Source organism: Ostrinia nubilalis, chromosome 19 (genome assembly GCF_963855985.1).
Source record: "Ostrinia nubilalis chromosome 19, ilOstNubi1.1, whole genome shotgun sequence".
Taxonomy (NCBI): domain Eukaryota; kingdom Metazoa; phylum Arthropoda; class Insecta; order Lepidoptera; family Crambidae; genus Ostrinia; species Ostrinia nubilalis.
In genome coordinates, this window is record NC_087106.1 from 1028499 (window position 1) to 1048463 (window position 19965).

General features: G+C 36.5%; 2 protein-coding genes across 2 annotated transcripts in view; one reads left to right on the top strand and one right to left on the bottom strand.

The window, feature by feature from the left end:
* LOC135081363 (protein cramped-like) overlaps positions 1-19965 on the bottom strand; it is a 49309-nt gene that overhangs the window by 1771 nt on the left and 27573 nt on the right. Inside the window, exons 3-4 of the mRNA XM_063976083.1 lie at positions 4094-4280; positions 3148-3435 (exon numbers count right to left, since the gene is read on the bottom strand). Of these exons, the coding sequence (XP_063832153.1) occupies positions 3148-3435; positions 4094-4280 (475 nt within the window). The remainder of the gene's footprint in view (positions 1-3147; positions 3436-4093; positions 4281-19965) is intronic.
* On the top strand, positions 13327-17763 carry LOC135081333 (lipase 3-like). Its single transcript, XM_063976051.1, has 8 exons — positions 13327-13396; positions 13821-14037; positions 14451-14562; positions 14991-15228; positions 15439-15597; positions 16142-16223; positions 16488-16621; positions 17587-17763. Exons 1-8 carry the CDS (start codon positions 13343-13345, stop codon positions 17761-17763), a joined length of 1173 nt encoding a protein of 390 aa, XP_063832121.1. The 5' UTR covers positions 13327-13342.

The window sequence follows — 19965 nt, forward strand, 5'->3', positions numbered from 1 at the left end:
TATTCTACAGTATCAGTATCTTATAATATAAGATAAAAAATGGACATAAATATTGGATAAATTAGTGAGCAGTTATTGTAAATAGTTTCTACACTGGTAGGTATTAAAAAACTCTGATGTTTATGTCGTTACTTCTAGTTGCCTACGCAAAAACTACTAGAAATTTTTGATTAAGTATGAATAAGTTATCGAAAATCACGTAGGCAAAGCCACGGGCAGAAGCTTCTATTACTGATTTTTGAACGTTGAACCGTGGACCTGTGACTATACTCACTTAAAACACATATCGCAAAACGCTACCGTTATCGCATACAAATTACCATTTAGTTTTCTTTTATTATCCTCTATTGAAAGACCTTTGGACTGCGGTGCAGCGTGAGAACATATACCATATTCGTGACACCTTAAAATGATTCCACTTTTCGTGTGTTGTAGTCCCGAGTAGTTCCTACTACAAAACGAAAAAAAATAATGAATTTTGAACTTTAAAGTATCTTTAAAATAAGCTTCAATCAATTGATGAATTACCTGCTTATTTTGTAAGTCTACATTTACAGCTATTTAAAAATACGTGTCTTAATTTATTCAATCATTATAAAGAACAGAGTTATAATGAGGGTTTTCGCGATTGAAAAATCCGCCAGATGGCAATACGTAGACGCGAGGTATAAATGCTGCGTGATTGGTGGATTTGACAAATCTGTCAATGTCATGTCAAAAATAACCAATCATGCAGCATTTGGACCTCGCGGCTACGTATTGCCATCTGGCGGATTTTTCAATCGCGAACACCCTCATTGTTTTAGGTATCTTTATACTCAATCAAATAATGATAGCTTCCGGTGCATGATACACATATCTGATGTGATCTCTGTAAGTGTTATCTAAGACATCTGAGATATAATATAGTAATAGCTTACTATCATGGTCACGTCACATAGGTGACTTAACCCTTAAATGCATAGTGTTGCCATATGTCTACGAAGTACTTTTTTAATCATAAAAAGTAACACATTTTATAAGCGTTTCTGAACGTACGCTAATATCATAGAAAACATCATAATAAAAATAAAAAAAACGCAAATGAAGGTAGATTTGAAAAAAAATTAACCGATATTTGAAGTAGCGATTGCGAAAGAGAAAAAATTGGTAGTGTTAAAATTTGTGGTATTTGAATTTCGGATTCAGTGAGAATTAATTGCTAAAACGATTTAAAAAAAATACGTACGTGTTAGAAATAATGTAAGAATTCATTATTATAACTTATTTTTTGGTAATCTATCCCGAATGTACCTTCGACTTGATTTTTGTGTATGTAGCCAAATGTCTACACCATGCGTTTGTATGCCGTAAAATTGTTCTATGGTTTGTTTATTTGGCTTTTCTTTTCAGCATGTTTGGCTTGCTATCTGAAAAGGAAATTGAGGCAGCTCTTGCTGCTTTAAATGATGGTGCAGTCTCAGAAGATGATGAAAATTTAGATGATGATAATATCGATTTTTACCCAAACGTACGGGATTTATTGCATGATCTGGATGAGGAGTCCATAGATTATAATCTACCCTTGGAACATAACGAAGACCCTGGAATATAACCCTCCCATAGTCTATGAAGAGGAGCATATATTAGATCAGATCTTCGTTATGTTCCAAGGGTAGATTATGATCTATGGACTCCTCATCCCGATCATGCAACAAATCCCGTACGTTTGGGTAATAATCGATGTTATCATCATCTTAATTTTCATCATCTTCTGAGACTGCACCATCATTTAAAGCAGCAAGAGCTGCCTCAATTTCCTTTTCAGATAGCGAGCCAAACATGCTGAAAAGAAAAGCCAAATAAACAAACCATAGAACAATTTTACGGCATACAAACGCATGGTGTAGACATTTGGCTACATACTGTTAATTTTCAAAAATATACTTTTTTTTCGTACTAAGATTTTTTTAATTATTTTTCCCCCTATCTGTGACTAAAAATCTAATTGAAATATTTTTTTCATAACTAAATAAAAAATCATGCATTTAAGGGTTAACATATTGTATGTTGTTAACGTTTATACTTTATTATGATGCATTTATAATATTAAGTTCAAAACAACGTCACTAGATGGCGCTGTACTACTTTACATCGCGATGATGAAGTATTTTTCTGAGTCTACAAGGACGCATACGTTTGTAATGTAGTTATTAAGATTCTCAATAGATGGCGTTGTAGTACTTTAGAACGCGGTATTAAAGTATTTTACTGTTCCTATAAGGTCTAAGCCGTGTATTATGTATGTAGATCAATCTATAGATCAATATAGTTCAATAGCCCAAGTACTACGGTGGTTTTATTTACACACCTATAGTATTAGTGCTAAGTGCAAACTAGATCAGCCAGAAGTGCGAATTTTAACAAGTTCCTTCGAGCCGGATTTGAACCAGCGACCTATGGATCGGAAAGGTGATCATTATTTTACACTAGTTATCATAGTGCTTAGTATCATGCGCCAGTTAAATATTAGTGGCGAAACCACGGAAGTTTACCTCAAGGCTGATATAATACTTAAATTACGGATATAGATGGCTGCAGGATTGAATTATGCATTAGATTGTTTTGTTTCTAGGTAATAGATAAAGGTTGTTTAACGCCTAGGGCAATTTCATTTAATTAAAAAACGTCGGCGTCTTGCCCACTGCCATTTTAGTTTATTAATAATCCGTCTTACTACGTCGAAAAAACATAACCCTCCTTCTGGCGCAGGCGGGTAAATAGTAAAAGTGCTTTCTGCTGCCTGCTTATTGCACCTTAAAAACCATTATAAAAAGGTATGTACCACCCGAAGTGCATCTCACTTAACATCAGGTGTGATTGCGGTCAAATACCAGCCTTTTGCTCTACTCGTGTAAACAAATACTTTCATTAAAGTGCACGCGAGTTGGAGAGAAAATAGCAAAAAAAAAACAGGGTGCTTTTTAGTCTAAGTTTACAACAAAAGTATTCGATGTCGACTGCGTAAAAAAATGACATTAAATGTATGACGGATTGTACAGCGCCCCTAGCGGATATTTTCAAGAACTAAAATCTTTATAGATATTTTAACGCACTCGATAGTGAATACGTGAAGTAAACTTACACTACGCCCACAGAAATACTCACTCTCATCAAAATGCACGTGCTTCGACAGCTTATGCCAGGTCCTGTAGTAGAAGTGGCTGACTTGCGTCTTAGTCTTGAGATTGACATCTGGCATGCCCTTCTTCTTCATCTTGGCGCAGATGTATGCTGTGACGGCGTCAAAGTCTTTGCCGTACTCGTTCAGAGCCTCGAAGAACAGATTCTTCTCGTCAGTAGACCAGAGCGCTTTGGGCATGCGTTGCTTGACGGTGGGAAACTTTAGGGGGTCTTTGTCGTCCATCTTGTTTGGGGTGTCGCATTCTGTGAGATCTGAAACGTGGAATATGAATTTATAAGTCGATATAGGAAGCCAGACGAAGATTTGTTCTGAAATATTTCACAATAGCATTTTGTTTTTAATGACGTGAGATGAATTTATAAAGGTAGCAGGAAGGCGCTGGAAGCAGGCCGCTACCAACCGGTCATTATGAAAATCATTGGGGGAAGCCTATGTTCAGCATTTGACGTCCTATGTCTGAAATGATGATCGTGAAATAACTTTTAAAAATTATTTACCCTTATATGAACCCTTGCTTCAGGGCATTTATGCGGACCAGTGCTGAGAAGAAACGTTTTCAGACAGCATAACGTTTAATAGATGAAAATTACAGGCCTGTAGGCCTAGGATGCGAGCCGCGATAAGCGTTTATCGTGCCATTTTATCGATTTTACGCGATAAGCCCATTTAGCCCATACATTTGTCGTTTAAAATCATCGATAAGATTTTATCGCGGCGTGCATCCTAGCCCGGCTGATCAGGCTCTATCTGAATATGAGCCCAGTAACCTGATTGCTGCTGGATGCAGGCCGCTACCGAGCGATGCGGAAATCATTGGGGGAGGTCTGTGTTGTGCATTGGACGTCCTGTGGCTGAAATGATGATGATCCTTATTGACCACGGCTGACAAACTGAAGGTTGCACACTCACCATCCGGCTGTCCGTCAGGTCGCTTGCTCTTCTTGTCCTTATCAGCAGGCGGGTCCAGGCGCAGCTTCTTGATGACCCTGGCGCTGGTTCTCTGCTGCTGCAGCGTGGTGAGCGAGCCGAGGAGTTCTGTGCGCTCCGTCTCGCCGGTGGGGGCTGTTGGGGACATCGCTGTATCTTTCACAGCCGCCTGCAACAATGGAGATGTATTTTTTTTTTTTTTGGACAATTTCACACAGCGCCAGCTAGCCTCAAAGTAAGCAACTTAATGCTTGTGTTATGGGTGCTAGCTTAACGGATATACTACTTATATACATTTTTTTTAATACATAAATATTATACATAGTCACACCCAGACCCGTCACAGAAATTAAAATTCATCATTACAATTTCTGCCCGGCCGGGAATCGAACCCGGGACCTCTCGGCATAGTAGTCCGTTCTGAACCACTACACCAAACGGCCGACATTTTAAACCATGGTATGTTAAGAGTTACGAGTCGTTCGTTTTAGCCAAATGACGTCTACTGCTGGATAAAGGCCTCCCCCAAGGTTTTCCATAACGATCGGTCTTGCGCTGCCTGCACCCAGGTGCTTCCCGAGAATTTCGCTAGATCGTCGGTCCACCTAGTGGGAGGCCTGCCCACACTACGTCTTCTGTCCCGACGGCTACGAGCCATGTGCCCCGCCCACTGCCACTTGATTTTAGCAATTCTGCGGTAGAGTTACGGTACAGAGAAATTAAAACAAACAAATGTGGGTAGATATAGATAAGAAAAATACTTGTGTTGGACTTTTTCTAGATTTGTCAAAAGCTTTTGACTGTGTCGTTCATAAGGTCCTACTAAAGCAATTAGAGCACATAGGAATTCGTGGAATTGCTCTCAAACATATGCAATCGTATTTAACAAACAGAGAACAAGCAACAATTCTAGACACATATGACTCAACGACAAAAACAATGTTACGAATACAGTCTAATTGGAAAACTATTGCCCTGGGTGTACCGCAAGGTAGCATTTTAGGGCCACTTTTGTTCTTGATTTATGTCAATGAATTTCCACAAATAGTAAATCACCTATGCGTTATGTTCGCGGATGATGCTACTATATTCTTATCCAAGGAAAAACAAAATGATGAGAGTTTCACTGATACAATTTATAGTACACTTAACCGAGTAACCGAATGGTTAGCAGGTATAAACCTAAAAGTAAACTTGGCTAAAACGAAATTGCTGGAATTCAGAAACTATAAGAAGGTCCCACTAGATTTGAACATTGTTATTAACGCGACTAAAATTGAGCAGGTATCTGATATCAAATTTTTAGGTATTACCATAAATTCCCATTTGAATTGGAAATCTCACATTGACAATATAAATAGACGAATATCTAGTAGCTGTTATGCCATATCGATACTTATAAAGGTGACCTCAATAGAAATTTCAAAGAATGCATATTATGGATACGTCTATCCACTACTGACATACGGAATAATATTCTGGGGCAATTCTGTAAATGTTCAGTCTACATTTATCTTGCAAAAAAAGTGTTTACGAATAATTTATAATATTGGTCCATATGACACATTACGGGTAGTATTTAAGGAATGTAAATATTTGACATTGACGGGTATATACATATTAGAAATTTGTTTATTTGTAAAAGGACATGCACAGTATTTTTATAAAAAAAGTGACACTAGAAATAATTTACGGTCACAATACATGTATGACATTTGTATAGAAAAATCATCGAGTTACATCCATGACAAGAGTACTTTTATAATGGGAATTAAGATTTTCAATAAGTTGCCTAAATTATCAAGGCTTTAGAAGGTCCGCAATTTAAAAGAACTCTTAAAGATTGGCTAATAATGAAATGTTTTTATAGTTTAGAAGAATATTTTAATTATTGTTGAAATTCTAGAATATGGACAACCCACTTAAGTAACATTGTAAATTATATTATTCTCTTTACCTACCTATATTGTACGTCCGAAATGGGCAAACTGTCGGTTCCTGTGTTATTTAACATCCATGTAACAACAATGTATGCACAGTTTTGACAATAAATGACTATCTATCTATCTAAAAGGGTATAACCACCTGAATGGTGCGGATGGTGCCGCTACAATTTGTTGTTTTTCCTGTAATTGAGGGCTATGTGTACTGTAAATTATGAAGTATATTAATTACTTAGGTCTCTCTCTTATTTTTGACCAAAGTACGTCAATGAAAACCAAAACGTTAATGTATTTATTATGCACTACTCAAAATAGTTTCATTTCAAATAATAGCACAGATTACTTTAATAATTACAAACATAGTTTGAAAGAAACAGACTGTACATAAATACTTCCTGACTTTAGAGGACATGTTTTGTTTCTTTCTGAAAGAATTTCATTAAAAGTTAATATGTTTTACTTAGTTGTATGACAAACATACGGCACTTTGGTGTTAAAGCATTTTCGGTGAACAAAGATCTGTCCATGAGTTACGCCCGTACGTTCGTTTAGCATGCGTCTCCGCCGTATGTGATTTGATGAACGCGTGTATTTAAGTATTTTTCAGTATCATAATACGAAAATACCTATCCAACTGACCTTACAGTTTTTTAATCGATTTTACTCTGAGCATGATCCTTTGATTACTCATAAAACTACATGTTTTATGTAAAAATAAACGTGAGTTTAATGACAATATAAATAGCCGGAAGTGTACAGTAATTTTTATTAAATAAATCCTAAATACCACCTACAGATATGATGACCATTGCTCTCTTAGTACCTATTATTTTGGTGTCATTAAAATATACCCCATTTTAATAATGGTTTACATGATTTAAAATTGTAAATAATAGGAATTTACAAAATGACCGTACATTGTATACGATTGTTAGAGGCAAATTTTGAGTTCTAATTTATTGTAATATCAAGTAAAGCTCCTTTTAAGCGTAAATGTCTGACGACAATATTGAAATCATCATCAGGAATGACAATCTCAGATCGAATAATTAAAATACCGTTTTTGTGCATTTTTTTTTCAATCAATCTCAAACCATCACTTTGACTTAATTGAATCGAAGTACTAAGGAATAAGATATTTAATTAACATGAGTTGATAAGGACGTAAGACGTTCCTGCATCATTTACTTGCAGGGGATTAGGTATTCTAGTCATCTTATGCCGTTATGCAATGCCAAATTACAATTGATTGCCTTTTAATTAGAAGCTTTTCGTAGTAACTGAACCATTTTGGTTAGTCATTTGGATTATTTGTTATTAAGCTTTGTCCCTTTTAGGTGCATCGCAAACGTATGCAAAAGTAGCCATTAGAAAAACACTTAAGTATTACTTGCAGCATCTCATAATGTGTATTATAATTAATTTAGTGTGTTTGGCACATAATAAGAAAAGACACCTAGCGTATATGAATTGACTGACACTGAAGAATAGATGGGAAACGTGGCCACTCACTATAGGCCTTATACTCGTACAGAAGCTCAAAGTTGCACAGCACAGTTCTTTACGAGATCGAATCAGAAATGAGGAGATCCGTAAACGAACTAAAGTCACTGACCAGGGTGTCCACTGCAAATGTTCGAAAAAATTCCCTGACTTTTCCCTGACTTTCCCTGACAATTTTTTCAAAATTCCCTGACCAACTATGTATACAACGTGTCCCAAAATTCAAGGATAAGCCGACGCCACAGGATCGACATAGTCATGACTACTTTAGGAAAAATAAGGAAAAAAATCTATCTCAATTATTTTTTTTACACAATAAATTATGAAATTCAACGAAAATTGACACCCCTTATGATATTTTACATTACCACGACCACAATTTTTCAATTATTCCTGGTTTTCTGTTTATATCGGCAACTTAAGGCGATTACATGGCCGAACGACCTTGAGCATTAGAGCGAGACAACGCGCCTCCCGCCGCGCGCCCGCGCTTCTGCCCGATATCAAAGAGCGCTCAGAATACAGATGCAAAGCGCTGCCAATTCTAACATAACTGCCTACGGGAATGTTGACTCGATTTTAATTTATGCAGATCGAAAAACATTGCGATGCTTATTTTGTGTTTCAAAACAGAATTAAAAAAAAACATATTATACAGAATAATAATAATTCTCGTCAGCATAATTTTCAAACTAAAACAAAATTAAATTATTGAAATATAATGATTATATTTCAATTAGTACATCGTTCGTTCGTTTCAGCCAAAAGACGTCCACTGCCAGACAAAGGCCTCCCCCAAGGATTTTCACAAAGACCGGTCCTGCGCCGCTCGCATCCAGGCACCTCCCGCGACCTTCACCAGATCGTCGGTCCACCTAGTGGGAGGCCTGCCCACGCTACGTCTTCCGGCTCGTGGTCGCCAATTAGTACATCATTATACTTCAATTAGTACCATAACTATGAAAAATAAACAATTATTTCCTCCTGTAAAGTTTGCTCAAAGGGACATAAGCAGTTTGAAAGTTAGGCTGTCGATATTCGTGTGTCTAAGTGAGGTTCTAAACAGTTTTTAATTGTGTGTACGAGTACCTACCTAAATGTAAATGTCTGTCTGTGCAGGTATACAAAATATTGGTCAACATTGAATAAAATATTTTTTAATCTTGAATACAGTTTTTGACTTTACTTTCTGTGTTATTATTTTTTGGTAAAATCGAGAGATTTTTTGATACATACATTTGGCTATTATAATCCTGATTAGTTATGATGAAATATAAGATTTTCGTTTAGCGTTCTATTTCAACTAAAATAGATAAACACGGATTGAGCGACATTTTTATATGAGTTACATGTCAAGTACGAATGCGAATACTGTGTGTCGAGGTAACGCCATTATAGTGTAACAATGACAATAATATGAGGGTAGTTTAAAATATTTAAGCCCACCCGAACGGACGATTCCGCCAGCTGCCAGTTTGCTTGTGATCACGGCAGCTGAAAGATCAAGCCGCATACAAAAAAATCCTTTTTTTTCTATGCGGTTATTATTTTTGATTTGATTTTGAAATAAATCACATAAAAAAGCAATGAAAAGCAGTATATCAGAAAAGATGACTGACTTTGGCGGCTCGTAATTAGCTATCCAATCATTATCTGGATATAAAATGTTTTTATTAGACTAAAGATATAATATTGGATGTTCATACCAAATAAAAAAATCGGTTGAAAACACGCGAGAAAAAAAAGAAACAGTTTTAGGTCAAATTTCGGAAAATAATAAATTATAAATATCAATAAAAAAAAGTAGCTCATTTAGGGAACTTGTATTCAAAATGACCTTACTTACGAAGTTTGTCTAACGTTCTACCAAACTCCTGTATATTTTATATTATTATCAGGGATCGAAATAGGTGGTATCAATTTAATTTACCTAACCTTTATTCGCGACGAGACGATTGAGCTAGATGAATCGAAAATTCCCTAGGAAGAATTCCAAGTTTTTTTGTGGGGAACAATGATATAAAAAAACTCATACCTACAAAACCAATGGACCAACGGGGTACCTTGTAAAATTTACCAATAGAAACGCAAAATGCACAAAAGTGATGTGATTGTTTCCAAGAAATTGATAAAATACGTTTTTGCTAATTACAGAATTTAAATAATCCTTTGTAGGTATTTTTTGTTGTCTTGTGATTTCCTTTACCTAAGTGCGTTGTTTTATTATTATTACCTACTAATACCTACATAAGAAAAAAAATCTCGTCTCGAAGTTTATATAAATCTAGAATAAATAGACAAATAAATCTAGAAAAATAGATAATTAGCATCTTGTTTAAATTATTTAAAAAAAATTATAATGCCTATACTTATTTAAAATGACGTACTCAGATCACTAATTTAGCCGCCGAACTACTTTGAGTACCGAGTGTACCATCTGCGCTATAAATTCTTTATAGAAAAACAAAGGAGCGGAGCGGGCCGACATGCGACACAGCCTCCCCGTGCGAACGCTAGTGAAAGACTGAGCTCCCGCATTCGAGCGGCCCGCGTGTGGAAATTACAGGGTATTTTGAATGTATGACACGTAATACAAGATTTTTTAGAAAAAATGAACAACAGTTTTTTAGACCATAACATTTTCTATCATTTGGTGAAAGAATCATTAAAATCGCTTCAGCCGTTTAGGAGTAGTAGGAAATTTTATTGGTGAAATCAGAAGAAAGTTAAGATTTTTTTCTGTCAAAACTAATAGTTGTAACAAAAAAAACGAACAACAATTTTTTAGTTTAAGATATTATACATCTCACACATATTTTTTTTTCTTGTTTGGATCATCCATTTAGGAGGAGTAGGGATTCAAAGAGAGGCCTATTTTGCAGTTTTGCCTCACCTATCGCCTTAAGTAGTGCTGCTGTTCACCCCAACTCTTAAAACCCCCAGAATCCTTGCAGTTTTTACACAAAAGTTAATCAAAATATTTTATTTCCTTAAAATTTTGAACGATTTTTACTTTCACTCCACTTTGACTCATCGTTTTGTAAAAAAAAAGTATGAACACTACTGCGGCAAGTTTTTTTAAAGTTGACGCAACTATCCAAGATTCCAAAATGGTACTCTAAGAAACCTAGTCGCAAAAAAGATATGCATACCATTTTTACAAGCACTTCGCTTGTAAGTTAGTATGGGATAAATCTTACAACTGAATTTAAAACCAGTTCTCCTTAATCAATTGAGCTGAAATTTGGTATACTTGTGTAAGTACGATGACAATGCAATATTATGGTACCATTGAGCTGGATGGAGTCAGAGTCAGAGAGACATTGAGATAGGAACTCTTAAGGAAACGGCGGAATTGCATCTAGTTTGGGTTCGTTGGACTTGTCTTTTCGAGCACTTTAGTGCTAGATGATGTCCAGGGTCCTGATGATGAAGTCAAGAGGTGGCAGGAGCTGGCCATAGGAAGTCCTAAACGAAACGGAGGAAGCTTATCGATCGAGTTTGGGTTCGTTGGATTTGTCTTCCCGAGCACTTAGGCCATGAGATTGAGAAACAACTAAAAAGTTTAAAATAAAGTTGTAATAAAAAAAAACTTTTTTAAAAACAAGCTTGACTTCGTTTGAAAATTATAATTGACTTCATCATCAGGACCCTGGACATTATCTAGCACTAAAGTGCTCTAAAAGACAAATCCAACGAACCCAAACTAGATGCAATTCCGCCGTTTCGTTTAGAAGTTCCTGTGGCCACCTCCAGTTTCAGCTCAATGGTACCATAATATTACATTTTCATCGTACTTACATAAGTATACCAAATTTCAGCTCAATCAGTTGAGGAGAACTGGTTTTAAATTCAGTTGCAAGATTTATCCCATACTAACTAACAAGCGAAGTGCTTGTATGCATATCTTTTTTGCGACTAGACTTCTTAGAGTATTATACCATTTTGGAATCTTGGATAGTTGCTTCAACTTTATAAAAAACTTGCCGCAGTAGTGTTCATACTTTTTTTTACAAAACGATAAGTAAAAGTGGAGTGAAAGTAAAAATCGTTCAAAATTTAAAGGAAATAAAATATTTTGATTAACTTTTGTGTAAAAACTGCAAGGATTCTGGGGGTTTTAAGAGTTGGGGTGGACAGCAACACTACTTAAGTTGCCGATACAAACAAAAAAACAGAAATATTTGAAAAATGGTGGTCGTGGTAATGTAAAATATCATAAGGGGTGTCAATATTCGAAGAATTTCGTAATTTATTGTGTAACTTAAAAAATAATTGAGATAGATTTTTTTTCTTATTTTTCCTAAAGTAGTCATGACTACGTCCATCCTGCGGCGCCAGCTTATCCTTGAATTTTGGGACACGTTGACTTTTCGGATAGATCCAGTTAATTCTGTAACCTATTACTGATATCGTTTGAAAGAGCTCGTGAAGCACTTTTAAGATCAGTAAGCAGTTTTTCGATATCTTGTGTAGTTTAGAAATAATCGAATGAGATCACTTATCGTTTCCACCCTGTATTAATAGCACTCACAGTGAACTGCTCACTAGTCTGCACTCAATAATCAAATCAATAAATAAGTATAAAAAAAATATAAATAAACATAAGTTATAAGTTGCACTTTCACATCGACAATAGAAAATATATCATTTTACTGAAACAAAAAAGTACAACTAATAAAACAAAAAGGAGTAATCTAGTTATGACAAAAAAAATCATAACATAGATCACTCTAATCCTGAAAAAAAAACTATATGAAAGTAATCTAATTATAAACAAAATTATGTCATAATTTAGATCAATCCACTTCATTAGATAAAAAACTAAAAAGGAGTAATATAATTATGACTAAAAACAAAGTCATAATGTAGATCACTCCAAACCTGAAAAAAAAAATGCTTTGATATTCAAGATCAAAGGTCTTTCTAGAGCATAAATTAATTAAATCCCTCATTTTACAATCACTGGGAAATTTCGGGAGACAAACAGTGTTTTGGTAGACAAAATCTCAATGTTTCCCTGACTTTCCAGGTGACCCCTCTATTTCACTGACTTTCCCTGACTGCTATGAGCTTCCCTGACTTTTCCCTGACTTTCCCTGACTTTCCAGAATGTGGACACCCTGCTGACATAGCCCAACGGATTAGCAAGCTGAAGTGGCAATGGGCAGGGCACATAGTCCGCAGAACTGACGGTCGATAGGGCAGCAAGGTTCTGGAATGGAGGCAACGTGCCGGAAAACGCAGCGTGGGTCTTCCACCCACAAGGCGGACCGACGACATCACAAAGGTAACGGAAGCGCTGGACGCAGGCCGCTACCAATCGATCAACATGGAAAGCATTGGGGGAGGCCTATGTTTAGCAGTGGACGTCCTATGGCTGAAATGATGATGATGAAAAAGAATAGATTAAAGTCTGCGATTTGTCCAAATATTAAATTAAACAAATCATATCACTCACTGTAAATCAGCCCTATATTTTTTATTTAAAGAGAAACCATGACAGTTTGCGCAAAGCCTTAGCTATTGTCGAAAACGGTGAAATAAAAATTAAACATTATACTCTGTTTATAACCTTGTATTGCGATATTTGCCATCTCCGCGCTACATTTATGGAGAGTAACACAAACTTACATAACGTAGTACGGTACTTAATAGTCACAAAACGGACTTTTACACCCGGTGATTAACAGAAAATCTTTCAAGAAAACACTGCTGAATTGTTTATGGAATTTAACAATTTTTTATCGATTTTATTATGAATCCAGTAACCTTAAACTTATTTATGGTGTGTGTTGTTTATGCCCAACTGCCGATAAGGGATACAAGTGCGTCGGTGGTAAGTTTTTAATGTTTAGTTAAGTTAAATATTGTGAGTGAGAACAAGTGTTTTGTTCTTAGGGAGAACCAACGAGTGCCTGAACTCTCTCCGAAGCGTGGAATCTTGTTTATTTTCGTATTTAGACTTAAAATCTCCTTACAAAACAGGGAACTAGTGCACAAGGTGATATTTCAATTTGGAAACTAAACCATCCAATTCAAGATAGGAGATCGCCCAATTCACTGGTCTAAGTCTATACCAGTAGGCCTAGGATACGCAGGCCTAGGATGCGCTCCGCGATAAGGCTCTATCTCGCCATTTTATCGATTTTACGCGATAAGTCCATACGTTTGTCGTCTAAAGTCATCGATAAGATTTTGTCATGGCGCGCATCCTAGCCCTTCTTAATCTTGTAAAACCCGAAATTTTGACATTATTTTAGCCACAATCAATAGCAGCAGCTGGCTACCCGGTAGAGAAGCACCGGACCAGAACAGAAGATGGGTACATCTTGCAAATCTTCAGGATCCCGGGAGGAAAGAAGTCGCCAGGTCGATCAGGGAATACGAATACTAAAAGGAAAGGGGCTGTGGTTCTATTTCATGGACTATTCGGATACAGTGGAAATTTTATCGTCTTGGGACCTGAACAAAGTCTTGGTGAGTCAAGTTTCTGGAAATATTACATACTTCTTTTTTTCGTGTCGACAACAAACCTATTACATTAACCTGTGAGATGATAATAAATAACAATTTATCAAACTCCTCCTGTTTTGCGCATACCTACTGGTCCATGGGGACGGTCAGTGGGTTATGTGGAACTCTCCCCGCCTGCTCACTAAAGGCAGGGCCTACCCACTAAAACCCGACGGTGTCCACCGGAGCCCAAAGAAACAGATTCGCGAGTTAATGTCCAGTATACCTACTACTACTACACCTCTGCCTAAGCAGGAACTACAACTTTTTCCACTATGAACAAATAACCGATCACAATTAATTAAAGTTACCCACTTTGCATAATAATTTGGGTTATAAATTCGATGTATCTTCTAAGAAACTCTTTCTCTTCAAAGGTTACTTCTTGGCCGACGCGGGATATGACGTTTGGCTCGCCAACCTTCGCGGCACAGTATATTCAGCACACCAAAACCTATCCAAAAGTGACATGACTTTTTGGGATTTTAGGTAAATATAATTTTGTATGCGATACATTTAACGTTAGATGAAAAATTTTGAGGTTTTCAAAATTAAAATGACTGACTGGGCACTATGTAGGTAAGTGCTTTGACTTATAACCATCGACACAGAATAATAATAAGTAGGTACTACATCGATATCTATTTTCGCTACTTTCTCCTGACACCGAGATAAAGAAACAAGCACTATTTCAAGACTATAATAATAAAAGAAGGTGCTGGAAACATTAACGCAAAACTTCTATCGCGGACTTCAAGGAATTCGAGGCTTATCTTCTTGCTCTGCTGGTAATGAACAGAACACAATTAATATCAATTTCATAAAGGAAGAAATTGACAACAGTTGCCGTATTTCCTTCGATCGTTCAACACAAGTAACTCCTGCCAATATATCTAATGTAGATTGACCACTTTCAGTTTCCACGAGCACGGCAAGTATGACGCTCCAGCCATCATCGACAAGATTCTCTCCGTTACTGGTCTACCTCGTCTCCTGTACATCGGCTACTCCATGGGAACCACCACGTTCTTCACCATGATGGCCCAGAGACCGGAGTACAACCAGAAGATCATTGCGTTCGTAGGCTTGGCGACTGGGGTCTACCTCGACAATATACGGCCATTGATAAATTTTGTGCAATCTATAGATTTGTTAGTGAGTATACAGGGTGGAAACGATAAGTGATCTCAATTGATTATTTCTAAACTATACAAGATATCAAACTGATAACTGATCCTCATAGTGCTTCATGAGTTCTATCAAACGGTATCAATAATAGGTTACAAAATAAACTGGATCTATCCGAAAATTCCGAAACACTGAACTTCAAGCCACACACAATAATACATTATTTACTTTCCCCAGAATATATTGAGGCAAAGGGGTCACAACGGCATAGCAGTAAGCCAGGAGACGCTCACGTACATTTCCTCGTCGTTCTGCAACAATTTGCAGCCGCTTTCTGACATCTGCACGAAGCTGGCGTACGCAGTGGTCGGCGATGACTACGAGCAACGACGCTGGGTAAAGAAAGCTCCTATTTTTTGGTGTTGCATTTTATATTGTAGCTATAATATGATATTTACAGTTAGCGTCAAATAGTTCGTGACACCCAAAGTAGTCAAAAAATTCGCAATACGTCTTTGTTACAATTAGAAAAAGGTTGTGTTGGCAACTTTTTGACCACTTTGGGTGTCAAGAGAGCAAGAGCTACCGCGACAGTAACAAGATGAGGTGACTTTCCGAATTAAATCTGGCCAAGACACTAACCACTCAACCATAGAAATAAAATTTAATAGCTAAAGACCCATAATAAGTAAAGTATACCTATTGCCTACCGAACGAGCGGGCAGCATAACCTACTTTGGTACTCCGTATTTATGTTAAGGGATTTGTAATATGTTTTGTATAATGATTTTCGAGCATTTCTCTGACGATTGATAATTCAATATTGTTTAGAATCAATTTGAAGATGATTCAACATAGTGCAATTGCCATAAAATATTGGCGACACGATAGTGATGACTGGCGCCATGGATGATTGATTATTTTGTTTATTATGTTTCAGGATATGATGATATTATTTTTAACAACAATGCAGCCCGCTTCTTTTCGTCAAATAGAACATTTTGGGAAAATTGCTCAAACAAGTTAGTTCAGCCACGTCAGTTTTTTAATAATTTTATTTTTAGACTAGAATAAATCGTTAGTTTTGACATATTTCCCATACTGAAACTGTCAATGTCAAAATGTCGAATGTTAGTGTCGAATCGGGCCTTAGTAGTTTAAAACTTTCCAAAGTCTGACTGACTTCAGAAACTGGCATCAATCAGGCACTGGTACCGAAATATGGTTATGACTTGCACAAATTCATACAACAATACATGTTACATAAACATATTTTTGCTTGACAGGTGTGTTCACATCGTGGGAAGATGGTCTCGGCAGGCCAGGTGCTGAGGGCCGAGTTAAACCATACAACTTGACGAACGTACGCGTACCAGTTACATTGATCTATGGCGAAAATGACCAACTGACTGAAAAATCTGTAAGAACAATAATAATATATTTATTTTTAGCACTAGTAACACTTGACCCATCCTAATATCAAACTTAGGGTCAAATGTCGCAAGAGGCCTCAAGGCCCATTTGAGAAACCAGACCGTTCTAAAAGATCGAATAACATGGCGTAGAAAAGAAAGACCCTAAATAACGGGCATCCCTAAGGAAAATATAAAAAGAAGATTATCCTATTGAGCTATAAAACATCTGCCTATCATGTTTAGGATTGCAATCAACGGCATTAATTTCCAAAAAGGGCTAATGTTCGTGTAATCAAGCATTCGTACACCTAAACGATTTAAAAATAGGGACAAATACATAGATCATCATGGGCAAGGTTATTTATAAATATGTAATCTGAAATTCTACTATTATTATAAATGCGAAAGTTTGGATGTTTGGAAAACTACTGAACGGATTTTGATGAAACTTTACAGTATTATTGTTTATAGCCCAGAATAACATATAGGCTATAATTTATGATGATCTGTGACAAACGAAATTTTACGCGGGAGAAGCCGCGGGCAAACGCTAGTAATTAATGATTATTATGAGTGAATTGATGACATAAAAACTAATTAAACATTCAACGTCACCATGAAATCAAATAAAAAAACACTATTATAATTTTTATCATCTGCTCCGCTTCCCTGTTATGAGTTGATCTTTTAATCACTATCGTACAATCCAAAAGTCATATTGACACTTTTTTATTTGTATGAAATAGCAGATATTCTTAGTCTGATTACCTGACCAGCATCAGCAGGGTTAAGATGCGCGCATCGATATAGTCTTATAGACGCATTTTATCAATTTTAGACGATAAGTCGATACATTTGTCGTCTAACATTGTCGATAAGAATTTACTATGGCGCGCATCATAGCCTGGCAGATCCTGATCTACTACTGGTTTTTAACTAATTGGCAATTTAATATTTGAATCAATTACAGCAAATCAAGCGCCTTGCTGAAGAGCTGAAGGCCACAGGCACCCTGGAGTCCATTACCGCGTGTCCGTGGCCAAAGTTCAACCATCTAGACTTTCTGTTCGCGAAAGACGTCGCCAGCATACTCAACAAGCCCGTTGTGAAGCTCGTCAATGATTTGTTCAGTAAATATTACAAATAAATGTTGTTTTATTACATTGTTTTATGTGGGCGTGCTCTATAATCTCTAGTCAAGATATGCTCAAAATTGCACAGCGTGCTATGGAGAGGGCTATGCTAGATGTTTCTTTACGAGATCGAATCAGAAATGAGGAGATCTTCATAGCCCAACAGATTAGCAAGCTGAAGTGGCAATGGGCAGGGCATATAGTACGCAGAACTGACGGCTGATGGGGCAGCAAGGTTCTGGAGTGGAGGCCACGTACCGGAAAACACAGCATAGGACGTCCATCCACAAGGTGGACCGACGACCTCATAAAGGTAGCGGGAAGGCGCTGGATGCAGGCCGCCACTAACCGGCCATTATAGAAATCATTGGGGGAGGCCGTCCTATGGCTGAAATGATGATGATGAAGATATGCTCAACTGCTGCAGTGTTCAATTTCGCCTCTGTAAATGTCCGACCCAGAGGCGAAACTGAACACTGTGCGCTGACCAACCCGCCAACTTGTTCAGAAGATGCGTAAAATGCGTATTCAGCCATGGCTGGAAGGGAGGCGTATGCATTGTGATCACAGAAGGCAAGCAAATAAATATCTATCTAGCTATCTATCTAAAAATACTTATTCCACTTTTAAAATTCCTTTTTGGCAGTAGAATTGCACAGTGTAGACCATTCTTACTACATATTCATATAAATACATTTTATTTATGTTTATGACTTTGCGTTAGTCAATTTTCAATGTTTTTCTGTTTCTTACATAATTATATTGCAAATGCGCAAAATATGCGTTTTCAAATATTCGGGCACCAAAGCTGTGATAATGGTAGGTACAAAAACAAAAATCTGAAGTTTTACAACATCCAGAATCTGAGGAAATCTAAAGTAACATGTCATTGTGTTAAAAATACGCTAAAACGGTGATCGCCCTAATGACAATGAATGGTTAAAAATGGATAAGTAGGTACAGTCATCTACAGATATATCGGCGCAATAATGAATTATTCGAGAAAACTTATTGTTGTACGATTATAATTTAAAGTAGTACCTAGAGTACCTATTACTTTGACTGACATGTTTTCAAGTTATTTTCCTTTTAAACAAAACGAAAAGAATAAAGCAGTATATATAATGTCAGTTGCCTACTTACATGACATTTTGTCATTGAAATATTGATCAAAGTTCTTCATGAGTCATGATGAAAATATTTCAATGTTTCTTTCAAACAAACGCAGTGAATATTCTTAAACAAAGACACCTACATGACGTAACGCACTTAGTGAAAGAGACAGCTAGATAATATAGATGTTCTTATCTATCTATATAAATAAAAATGAATTGTTGTTTGTTAGTCTGATTAAAACTCGAGAACGGCTAGGCCGATTGAGCTGATTTTGGTTTTAAAATGTTTGTCGTAGTACAGAGTAGGTCTAAACGGTGAGCAAATAAGGAAAAATTGCGAGTAAGATAGAGTAAAACGACAATTCCATTTTCCCATATAAAAGTTGACCACTTACTTTCTGTCAAACATTTGACGGTATTTGTACTCTCAGTTCCACTCGAATTGAAGAACGCAATAAAACAAGACTTTTGAATCGACAACATAATATCAACTTTGCTTATAACATCGTGTATTTAAATTTCAAAATATAAAAATAATTAATGGGTTTACAATCATGTTTGACGAGTTCCACTAAAACGCCGTTTGTAATATTATCTATGGAGTCTAGCGATTGCCGCGACATATCAGTAAAACAGACTGGTAGCACATGAGTAAAGCTTTACTCATGTGCTGGTAGTGCGAAATTACACACAATAATATTAGTAGCAGTAAAAAATATGTATTAATATTAGGTGCAATCGTTATATTTTGTTAACGTTATAATACACTTTTGGACACATCTATTGGCCCACCTTAGAGTTTAGGTTTCGATGGCCCCTACCGAAATATGATTGCTAGATTGAACAAAAACTGTTGATGCAGTTTTAAACCTGATACATTTTACCATCTTTTTCGATCGTATTGCTTTAAATTTGAATTCAGAATACCATACGACATGGAGCTACGCCTAACAAGTCGGATATGCGCCTTGTTAAAGGCAATTGATTTTTGAATAAAAAAACATGTTTTATCAAATAAAGGTTTAATTTAATAACGCGAGTTGCCTCCATGGGCATCTACCACAGCTCTCATACGATTAGGCATAGAGTTTATCAACCGCT